Here is a 12617-nt window from a genome sequence, read left to right on the forward strand (position 1 = left end):
AGCCACAGTCATCAAGACAGTATGGTACTGGCACAAAGACAGAAATATAGATCAATGGGAAAAAATAGAAAGCCCAGAGATAAATCCACGCACCTATGGGCACATTATCTTTGACAAAGGAGGCAAGAATATACAATGGAGAAAAGACAATCTCTTTAACATGTGGTGCTGGGAAAACTGGTCAACCACATGTAAAAGAATGAAACTAGAACACTTTCTAACACCATACACAAAAATAAACTCAAAATGGACTAAAGATCTAAACGTAAGACCAGAAACTATAAAACTCTTAGAGGAGAACATAGGCAAAACACTCTCTGACATAAATCACAGCAGGATCCTCTATGACCCACCTCCCAGAATATTGGAAATAAAAGCAAAAATAAACAAATGGGATCTAATTAAAATTAAAAGCTTCTGCACAACAAAGAATAATATATTGTTAAAAAACATATATTTTGGATTATTATTGACTCACAAATTGCCCAAACAAGATGGAAACTTTAGAACTGAAGGAGAGGCCACGTGTTTTCAATTTTCTGAGACAGTCTCACTTTCAAACTTTCTATGCCATTGTTCTGTGTGATGTAATTACTAGAGAGGGGCAATTATTTCACATTAAAAACATGATTACTTAAAATATGTGTAAAGAAAATTAGAGTGAAACCTATAGAGTATTTTGGTAATCAGAAATGTTGAACATCATATTAGTAAGGTATAGAATATTTTAAAAAATACCATTAGCAGGTTGCAGGCTAACTTAGGCAAAATCATTTTTTACTCTCCAAATCTTGAAAATGACTGCCTTTGTATACAACTGAAGATCTTTCTTTACCCTATAGATCCTGAGACTGCTCTGAAAGGTGTTTTTTACACAGCTTATCTACTGACAAGTTGTCCATCTTTAGTGACATTTTAACACTAGAGGTAAGAAAAGTTTTATGAACAGACAAGTTTTTGAAAAGTCTGCTATTTAATTTTTTAAAAACATGAGTCATTATACATGTGTGTTGTATTAGGGTGGAAACATAGCGAATAGTATCATATGGTCATTTTAAATCTTTGCAGGGATTTGAGAAACCTGAGTTTGAATTCTAAAAGGAGTAAGAATATTTACCTCAAAAGGCTGTTATGAGGGTTCAGAGAATTAGTAGGAATATGAATTTATCTGATGTAGGGCTTGGCACATAGTTGTTGAATGGATGAATTTATGAAAGTACTAATTTTTTGAGTCCCTTACTACATGACGAATTGTGGTTAGTTCTAGAAGTGACAATGATGGGTGTGCAGAAGACAGATGTGGTTCACTCTCTTTTGAGCTCTTCTGTATTAAATATTAGGCATCATGGCAGACAGAAGAGTTGGCAAGTAATTTTTTAACTTTTAATAAAAATGTTTAAAAGAGATAAATATAAGATCTCAAATTTGCTTTTCATATAGTTTTTGAACTTTAACAGGCAACACATTTAGGGCAGTGACACTATCCTGTATGATACTATAATGGTATCCATTTTGTGTATACAAAATGCATAGTATGTACAGCACAAAGAGTGAGCCTAATGTAAACTGTTGACTTAGGTGACAATGATGCATTAAAGAAGGTTCATCAGTTGTAACAAATGTATCACTGATGAAAGATGTTCATAATAAGGGAGGCTGTTAGAGTGTTAGGGCAGGGGGTATATGGAAACTAAATTCTCTGCTTTTTGCTCAGTTCAGCTAAAAAGTAAATTTCTTTAAAAAGATTGTGTATGTGAAAGTCACTCAGTCATGTCCAACTCTTTGCAACCCCATGGACTTTAGCTGGCCAGGTTCCTCTGACCATGGAATTCTCTGGGCAAGAATACTGGAGTGGGTTGCCATTTCCTCCTCCAGGAGTTAAAAAGATTAAATGAGAAAAAAAAAAGAAAAAGACAACAAATAATCATGTGCATTTCCTTCTGTCTAAAAGTTGTTAATAGGTTTGTATGTGGGGATTTTCCATTGTAGTACAGACCTCCTTTCTCTATTGCAGGAATCAATCAAGATTTTCTGTAAAGGTCCCCTCATAAATATTGTACACCAAGAGGCAAAATAAGAATATTATATTATTTATGTCAAGGATTTAAATATTGTTTCTACAATTTTTTACTGACAAAATTCAAAAAATAATAACTATTTGAGTACTTTTTTCGGCAATACAGCTGTAGTTATGAGAAAAAATGGAATTCTTTTTTTTTTTTTTTCTGGGATAACATTTCATTTTATTGAAGTTCAAACATTTGACAGCAGATGTTTATCTGAAAAAAAAACAAAACAAAACATACAGATGGTTGGAGCCATACAGAAATAAGCAGTGGTCCAGATTGGTCCCACAGACCATAGTTTGCCAAGCCCTGTTTGTTGGTTAAATAGGTAAAATAGGGCCAAATCAGGAAGAGTATAAGCTCAAATAATGTTAATAAGTTGTGTACACAAAGATGTGTTGATAAGCATGCTCTTGTGTGTATTTCTGTATCAAACCCAAAAATAATTTGTTTTAGTTGATTTGTTCTTTAATGGGGATGATTGGTAGCTGTTAGTATGCTCCGATTTGAACATAAGATTTTCCACAGTGAATGACTCTTAAATGACTTAAGGGGAAAAAATGGTAACTATGTGAGGTGATAGATGTGTTAACTTACTTTATTGTGGTTAAGTTACTATATATTTCACAATATATGTATATATCAAGTTGTTATGTTGTACAGCTTAAACTTACACAATATTATGTCACATATCTCAATAAAGACAGAAAAAAGGGAACTAGCCAGTAAGATAGATAGATGCTAATTGAAAAAGTTATTTTTTAAACATTTATTGGCCATGCCATGTGGCATACGGGATCTTAGTTCCCCCTCCAGGGATTGAACCTGTGCCCTTTGCAGTGGAAGCACAGAGACCTAACCACTGGACCACCAGGGAAGTCCTAAAAAAGTTATATTTTATTTGAATCTTTAGTCACATAATTTTGACTTCATTTTGGCTCATATAACCAAGAATCTATCATTGCTTGCTACCTTGCCCCTTCTTTACATTCTTTGAATGCAGCATAAGACTTTGTCCTTGAAAGGAAGATTGAGAAGTATTTTTGTCTGAGGAGCTTTTGACCAATGATAATTTCTCATTTGTTTTCTTCATTATGGCTGTAGCTAGAAATATGGGAACCTATTCAGATAGTTCTAGTAGTTTGCATTTCTGTCTAAATTGTCCCTAAAATGAGAGTTTACAGAATTGCTTATAATATATTCATCACAAATTTTTTGTCTTAAAATTTTTTTCTTCCAGTTTTATAGATATAATTGACATACAGCATTGTAGAAGTTTAAGGTGAACAGCAAAATGATTTATATACATCATGAAAAGATTATCACAATAAATTTATTAAACATGCATTATCTCATATAGATACAAAATAAAAGAAAAACATGTTTTTCCTTTTGATGAGAACTCTTAGGATTTGCTCTCTTAACAACTTTCATATTATAGTTATCATGTTGTACATTACATCCCTATTACTTACTTATAACTGGGAGTTTATACCTTTTAACTGCCTTCATCCAATTCCCTATCCTCTGGTAAACCCCTGCATCTTGTAACCACCAATCTCATCTCTTTTTCTGTCAGTTTGTTTTTGAAATATAATTGACCCACAACACTGTTAGTTCTTGTTACCTAACATAGTGATTTGATATTTCTGTACATTCCAAACTGATCACCAGGATAAGTCTAGTTTTAATTATGTCACCACACAAAGATATTAGTTATTTACTATATTTCCCACACTGTACATTTCATACCTGTGACTCAGTTATTTTTCAATTTATAATTGGAAGTTTGTACCTCTTTACCTTCCTCACTTCTTTCCTCCCCCTCTCCCCTCCCGTCCTGCATCTACCTGTTTGTTCTCTTTATCTGTGACTGTGTTCAAGTCTTAACCCTTTTTGGTTTCTCCTTAGATCTTTAAATGGATGAGATGGCTACCACTCAGATTTCCAAAGATGAGCTTGATGAACTCAAAGAGGCCTTTGCAAAAGTTGGTGAGTTGTTTTTTTGTAGGGTAACTATGGTAAAGCAGTGTTTATTTGGCACTAATGAAAGTTATTTCTCTGAAAAATTATGTGAATGGTTAATCAGGAAACTAGTTAAAATCTATGGAATAAAGTTCTAGAAGCCACACTTTAAACTGTGTCATTGCTAATTATAGCTAGTATCTAATATGGTGAGAGGTTTTTAGTCCAGGGTCCCAGTCTTTAACTGGGGGCTTCTGTGGCTCCTGAAATTTGTAGACAAATTTTGTTTTACCATATTTTTCTGAGGAGAGGATTTGAAGCTTTCACTATATTCTCAAGGAGCCAACTGACCCCCAAAATGTTAAGAACCATTAGATGATATTGTGTGTGTGTGTGCATGTGCACATGTGTGTGTGTGCATGCTCAGTCATGCAGTCATGAGTGACTCTTTGCAACCCCATGGACTATAGCCCACTAGGCTCCTCTGCCCTTGTAATTTTCCAGGCGATAATACTGGTGTGGATTGCCATTCCCTACTCCAGGTGATCTTCCTGACCCACCTGGGAATCTGGGATGATAGTTTACTTTTAATTAACATGGCATTACTGCCTTTTTCATGGATGTATTGTGCCTTTGGATAATGCACACTGTTCTACCTTCTTGAATTATCATATGTATAAGATGGGAAGGATTATCATACCATTTGTCTTATCCTTTAACATCATATAACATGTCTTCAAATTTAGCAGCTATGGAAGCAACTTATAGTATTTACCTTCCATTGTTTAAGTGCTCAGGTCAAGTCAGTAAAGATAATGAGAAAAGACCTGATTATTGATTTGTGTACTCAACAGGTGCTTTCAGAGGGAGAGTATTACTGTTTGATATCTTCTTAATATGAAGTTAAATCATAATAATTTGTTATTTAAACCAGAATCTACTCTTTGACCTGTGTTGGAAACCCCAAGTGAAAAGTGAGAAAATACACATCTCTTGTTGTTCACTTGCTCAGTCATGTCCGACTCTTTGTGACCCCATGGACCGTGTCATGCCAGGCTTCCTTGTCCTTCACTATCTCCTGAAATGTGCTCAAACTCATGTCCATTGAGTCGGTGATGCCATCCAACCATCTCGTCCTCTGTCACCCCCTTCTCCTCTTGCCTTCAATCTTTCCCAGCATCACGGCCTTTTCCAATGAGTCAGCTCTTTGCATCAGGTGGCCAAAGTATTGGAGCTTGAACTTCAGCATCAGTCCTTCCTATGAATATTCAGGGTTGATTTCCTTTAGGACTGACTGGCTTGATCTCCTTGCTATATTCCCATATATTTGTGAGTATATTTATGAAGGCATTTGGTAACAACAACATGCCTTGGGAAAGGTAATGACAGTCCCCCCCCACCCCAACAGCCAGAGTGACTATTCATAATCCCATCAGAATTCTAACTAGGAAAAAATAGTCCTGAATCTTTAACATGACTATGTGTGTGTATGAAAAAAAATATAGTTAACTTGCCATTCATACCACTTACTGGACTACTCAATGTACTACTCAATTTAATATTAGATTGATTATGGAAAACAGCAGGTGGATTCTTGGCTGCAAGACTATTTATATCACATTATTCTGTAGAAATTGTTTTTTTTTTTTTATCATTGTTTCCTTTGGACTTTCTGTTTTATTTTTATTCATCTTCAGTGTTGGGGACAGCCTTTTATTTTTTTATTTTTTGGTTATCCATTTTATTTTATTTTTTGAATTTATTTTTAATTGGAGGATAATTGCTTTACAATGTTGTATTTGTTTCTGCCTAATTTGTTTTTTTATTGCTAGAATTTTGGTGTGGATACCTTATTGTTGCTATTACTTAATCTTCAAAGCCTCACCTCCTCAAATCAATGTTTACTGTTGAATACAGGTTTTGTTCTCATGTGCAGCATCTTAGAAATATTTGTGTGAAATATTTTTTAAAAAATAAAATTAATTCAAATATTATTTACCTGATGGCACTGGAATAGTTTTGTCAGTAAAAGAGCTTAATTGCTCTTTTAAAGCTTAATGATATAAAAAGGGGTTGACCAATTATCTCCAAGGAGGAAATGGGGCTAAATTGGGCTAATGAGGAATCAATTAGAACTTGGACTGCAACAAAGGGTCATTGTAGAACTTCTGTCTTACTTTAAATCATATATTTTGGAGGGTTTAGGGAAGGCAAAGACCTTCTCAAAGCTGAGAGACTGGACCATGTGTCTTACTGAAGCCCTACCAGGCATATATTCCTGTGATATGTAGACTCTTATCACTCTGTGTGCTATAAACAGGAATTCTGGAGTCCAAATTTTCTACCTGTTCCACATAATATTCTTTGTATTCCCCCTCAATATCTAGCTCACTGTTGTACACGTTTAGTTTTCAATGCATAAATAATTCCATTCTAAGGAATTATACATAGTCTTTTCATGTAGTAGGACTTTATCACAAAGGGTCTTTGTTATGAAGATTTTCATCATGGCAGAATTTATTGCTGAAGGATTTGGCCATTACAGTGTAACACATAAAATTTGTATTTTTCAGCATATTAAAAACTGTGTATAGTCTTTCAGAAAAGTGTTTAAAGACCCAGTTGAATCTAGATTTTCTTTTAAAATCTTTGTAGTTTTTAGTTATTCTTATTTACAGAGCCCTTAGGCAACAACTATCAAAGGTATTATGGAAATCCCTTTTTTTCCCCTTCATTCAGGAAAACTTGTTTTTAAAAACAAGGTCCATATCTTATTTTCCTGACAAGGACAATTCTTTTTTATGGGGAGTGAAGGGAGGACTACTTTATCTCAGTTCAATTGTGACAAAATATGGAAATCATTATATGATTTTTCCCATCTATTAACAATAATAGCCTTGATTATCTCTTTAGAAATTCAGCAAAATCATAGTGTATGGAGAAAATCTCTGTAATTACCACTAATCATGGGTTTTGTTCAATCAATTAATACTGCTTTAAAATTCCCTCTATTAGCAATAAAAATCGAGTACTAAGACTTAAAGTTTTCCTTTCACTCACTTTCTGCACCTGCTTCATGTTAAGTTCCAAGCAGTATATTTTCATCTAATTATTTTCATTTTCTCAATATTTGTTTCCAGTATTTCTCAATGGGATAGCAGAAGCCTTGGCTCTCATTTTTTCTTACATCATGATGTTTCTGTTTTAATTTAAATGCTGCAAGGCTGCATAAATTCATTCTAAAGAAGAATACATAAAGCTTTTCAGAACACTTAGGAAGTAAATATTTTACCAAGTAGAAAATGTCTTTTACATTTTGAAACTTTAATCTTGTTAGGGAAGCTAGAGTTCATTTGAATGATTACTTGTCATAAAAGTAAATTCATGTAATATAGAAATTCTCAGATTGGCTTTAGTCCTGCAAACACTTACATCTGACTTTTTTCTCTCCTTAGAAGCAGCCACTCTGCTTTAAAAAACAAAACAAAACAGGAATTCTACACTTTTGAAGTTAAAGAATAATGGGGCTTCATAAGTGACTAGGAATACTGTGGGTATATTCCTTTGAGGCTGCCCACCAAACTAACCCAAAAATTTTTGGTTATGGTAATTGTAGCTGTACCAGATTTTCTCATCTCAGGAAATTAAATGTTATCAAATTACTTGATATTCTCTAGTATATAAAAATCACATCGAGATGATGTGACAAAAAGTACAGTGATTTCATTTAATTTACTTTTAGTATTCAATAAAATGACACCAGTGTATATTTGTTTAATTACGGCTTAAAACATAAAAACTGGCCAGAAGGGAATGGCAGGACATACTTAAAGTGATGAAAGAGAAAAGCCTACAACCCAGATTACTGTATCCAGTAAGGATCACATTAAAATATGAAGGAGAAATCCAAAGCTTTACAGGCAAGCAAAACTGAGAGAATTCATTACCACTAAACCAGCTCTTCAACAATTGTAAAGGATCTTCTCTCGACAGGAAAAACAGAAAGGGAGTATAAACTTGAACCCAAAACAACAAACTAAATGGCAATGGGATCATACTTATCAATAATTGCCTTAAATGTAAATGGGTTGAATGCCCCAAACAAAAGACAAAGACTGGCTGAATGGATACAAAACCAAGACCCCTATATATGTTGTCTACAAGAGACCCACTTCAAAACAAGGAACACATATAGACTAAAAGTGAACGGCTGGAAAAAAGATATTCCACACAAAGAGACCAAAAGAAAGCAGGAGTAGCAATACTCATATCAGATAAAATAGACTTTTAAAACAAAGGCTGTGAAAAGAGACAAAGAAGGACACAACATAATAATCAAAGGACTAATCCACGAAGAAGATATAACAATTATAAATATATATGCACCCAACATGCTGCTGCTGCTGCTGCTGCTATGTCGCTTCAGTCGTGTCCGACTCTGTGTGACCCAATAGACAGCAGCCTACCAGGCTCCCCTATCCCTGGGATTCTCCAGGCAAGAACACTGGAGTGGGGTGCCATTTCCTTCTTCAATGCACCCAACATAGGAGCACCGTAATATGTAAGGCAAATGCTAACAAGTATGAAAGGGGAATTTAGCAATAACACAGTAATAGTGGGAGACCTTAATACTGCACTCACACCTATGGATAGATCAACTAAACAGAAAATTAACAAGGAAACACAAACTTTAAATGATACAATAGACCAGTTAGACCTAATTGATATCTATAGGAGATTTCACCCTAAAACAAGGAATTTCACCTTTTACTCAAGTGCACATGGAACCTTCTCCAGGATAGATCACATTCTGGGCCATTAATCTAGCCTTGGCAAATTCAAAAAAATTGAAATCATTCCAAGCATCTTTTCTGACCACAATGCAGTAAGATTAGATCTCAATTACACGAGAAAAAATATTAAAAATTCCAACATATGGAGGCTGAACAACATGCTGCTTAATAAGCAACAAATCGCAGAAAAATCAAAAAAGAAATAAAAATATGCATAAAAAGAATGAAAATGAAAACACATAACCCCAAACCTATGGAACACTGTAAAAGCAGTGCTAAGGGGAAGATTCACAGCAATACAGGCTTACCTCAAGAAACAAGAAAAAAGTCAACTAAATAACCAAACTCTACACCTAAAGCAACTAGAAGGAAGAAATGAAGAACCCGAGGGTTAGTAGAAGGAAAGAAATCTTAAAAATTAGGGTAGAAGTAAATGCAAAAGAAACAAAAGAGACAATAGCAAAAATCAAGAAACCTAAAACCTGGTTCTTTGAGAAAATAAATAAAATTGAAAAACCATTAGCCAGACTCATAAAGAAACAAAGACAGAAGAATCATATCAACAAAATTAGAAATGAAAATGGAGAAATCACAACAGACAACACAGAAATACAAAGAATCATAAGAGACTACTGTCAGCAACTATTTGCCAATAAAATGGACAACTTGAAAAATGGACAAATTCTTAGAAAACTACAACTTTCCAAAACTAAGCCAGGAAGAAACAGAAAATCTTAACAGACCCATCACAAGCACAGATATTGAAACTGTAATGAGAAATCTTCCAGCAAACAAAACCCCAGTACCAGATGGCTTCACAGCTGAATTCTACCAAAAATTTAGAGAAGAGCTATGAAATTAAAAGACACTTACTGCTTGGAAGGAAAATTATGACCAACCTAGATAGCATATTGAAAAGCAGAGACATTACTTTGCCAACAAAGGTCCGTCTAGTCAAGGCTATGGTTTTTCCAGTGGTCATGTATGGATGTGAGAGTTGAACTGTGAAGAAAGCTGAGCACCGAAGAATTGATGCTTTTGAACTGTGGTGTTGGAGAAGACTCTTGAGAGTCCCTTGGAGTGCAAGGAGATCCAACGAGTCCATCCTAAAGGAGATCAGTCCTAGGTGTTCATTGGAAGGATTGATGCTAAAGCTGAAACTCCAATACTTTGGGCACCTCATGCAAAGAGTTTACTCATTGGAAAAGACCCTGTTACTGGGAGGGATTGGGGGCAGGAGGAGAAGGGGATGACAGAAGATGAGATGGCTGGATGGCATCACCGACTCAATGGACAAGAGTTTGAGTGAACTCTGGGAGTTGGTGATGGACAGGGAGGCCTGGCGTGCTGTGATTCATGGGATCGCAAAGAGTCGGACACGACTGAGTGACTGAACTGAACTGAACTGAACACCTATCCTATTCAAACTCTTCTAGAAAACTGCAGAGGGAGGTAAACTTCCAAACTCATTCTATGAGGCCACCATCACCCTAATACCAAAAGCAGACAAAGATGCCACAAAAAAAGAAAACTATAGGCCAGTATCACTGATGAACATAGATGCAAAAATCCTTAGAAAATTTCCAGCAATCAGAATCCAACAACATATTAAAAAGATCATACATCATGACCAAGTGGGCTTTATCCCATGGGTGCATGGATTCTTTAATATCCCCAAGTCAACCAATGTAAAATACCACATTAACAAATTGACAGATAAAAACCATATGATTATCTCAATAGATGCACAGAAAGCCTTTGACAAAATCCAACATCCATTTATGATATAAACCTTCCAGAAAGCAGGAATAGAAGGAACATACCTCAACATAATAAAAGCTATACATGACAAACCCACAGCAAACACTATTCTCAATGGTGAAAAATTGAAAGCATTTGCCCTAAAGTCAGGAATAAGACAAGGGTGCCCACTCTCACCACTATTATTCAACATAGTTTTGGAAGCTTTGGCCACAGTGATCAGAGCAGAAAAAGAAATAAAAGGAATCCAGATTGGAAAAGAAGAAGTAAAAGTTTCACTGTTTGCAGATGACATGATCCTCTACATAGAAAACCCTAAAGACTCCACCAGAAAATTACTAGAGCTAATCAATGAATATAGTACAGTTGCAGGGTATAAAATTAACACACAGAAATCCTTTGCATTCCTATATACTAACAATGAGAAAACAGAAAGAGAAATTAAGGAAACAATTCCATTCACCATTGCAACAAAAATACTAAAATACTGGGAGAAGGCAATGGCACCCCACTCCAGTACTGTTGCCTGGAAAATCCCATGGATGGAGGAGCCTGGTAGGCTGCAGTCCATGGGGTCTCAAAGAGTCAGACACGACAGCGACTTCACTTTCACTTTCCACTTTCATGCATTGGAGAAGGAAATGGCAACCCACTCCAGTGTTCTTGCCTGGAGAATCCCATGGACGGAGAAGCCTGGTAGGCTGCACTCCATGGGGTTGCACAGAGTTGGACACGACTGAAGCGACTTAGCAGCAGCAGCAGCAGGAATATATCTACGTAAAGAAACAAAAGACTTATATATAGAAAAGTATAAAACACTGATGAAAGAAATCAAAGAGGACACAAATAGATGGAGAAATATACCATGTTCACGGATTGAAAGAATCAATATAGTGAAAATGAGTATACTACCTAAAGCAATCTATAGATTCAGTGCAATCCCTATCAAGCTACCAACGGTATTTTCCACAGAACTAGAACAAATAATTTCACAATTTGTATGGAAATACAAAAAATCTCAAATAGCCAACCAATCTTGAGAAAGAAGAATGGAACTGGAGGAATCAACCTGCCTGACTTCAGGCTCTACTACAAAGCTACAGTCATCAAGATGGTATGGTACTGGCACAAAGACAGAAATATAGATCAATGGAACAAAATAAAAAGCCCAGAGATAAATCCACTCACCTATGGACACCTTATCTTCAACAAAGCAGGCAAGAATATACAATGGAGAAAAGACAATCTCTTTAACAAGTGGTGCTGGGAAAACTGGTCAACCACTTGTAAAATAATGAAACTAGAACACTTTCTAACACCATACAAAAAATAAACTCAAAATAGATTAAAGATCTAAACGTAAGACCAGAAACTATAAAACTCCTAGAGGAAAACATAGGCAAAACACTCTCTGACATAAATAACAGCAGTATCCTCTATGACCCACCTCCCTGAGTAATGGAAATAAAGGCAAAAATAAACAAATGGGGCCTAATTAAACTTAAAAGCTTTTGCACAACAAAGGAAACTCTAAGCAAGGTGAAAAGGCAGCCTTCAGAATGGGAGAAAATAATAGCAAACGAAGCAACTGACAAAGAATTAATCTGAAAAATATTCAAGCAACTCTTGCTACTCAATTCCATAAAAATTAACGACCCAATCAAAAAATGGGCCAAAGACCTAAAGAGACTTTTTTCCAAAGAAGACATACAGATGGCTAATGAACACATGAAAAGATTCTCAGCATCACTCAAAACCATAATGAGGTACCATTTCACGCCAGTTAGAATGGCTGCTATCTAAAAGTCTACAAGCAATAAATGCTGGAGAGGGTGTGGAGAAAAGGGAACCCTCTTACACTGTTGGTGGGAATGCAAACTAGTACAGCCACTATGGAGAACAGTGGGAGATTCCTTAAAAAACTGGAAATAGAACTGCCTTATGACCCAGCAATCCCACTGCTGGGCATACACACCGAGAAAACCAGACTTGAAAGAGACACCTGTACCCCGATGTTCATCGCAGCACTGTT

The 12617-nt window shown here is 35.6% G+C and overlaps 1 protein-coding gene across 4 annotated transcripts in view; it reads left to right on the forward strand.

Moving 5' to 3' along the window:
• The window catches only part of PLS3 (plastin 3), a 96780-nt gene that overhangs the window by 46217 nt on the left and 37946 nt on the right, over positions 1-12617 (forward strand). For 2 of the 4 annotated variants that reach the window (XM_005227914.5, NM_001045923.2), the window contains 2 exon segments: positions 843-927; positions 3978-4058. The exons of 1 other annotated variant lie outside the window; for it this stretch is intronic. In XM_005227914.5, coding sequence (XP_005227971.1) covers positions 3986-4058 — 73 coding nt within the window. In that variant the 5' untranslated portion in view covers positions 843-927; positions 3978-3985. 4 annotated transcript variants of the gene reach the window in all.

Source organism: Bos taurus, chromosome X (genome assembly GCF_002263795.3).
Source record: "Bos taurus isolate L1 Dominette 01449 registration number 42190680 breed Hereford chromosome X, ARS-UCD2.0, whole genome shotgun sequence".
Lineage (NCBI taxonomy): Eukaryota > Metazoa > Chordata > Mammalia > Artiodactyla > Bovidae > Bos > Bos taurus.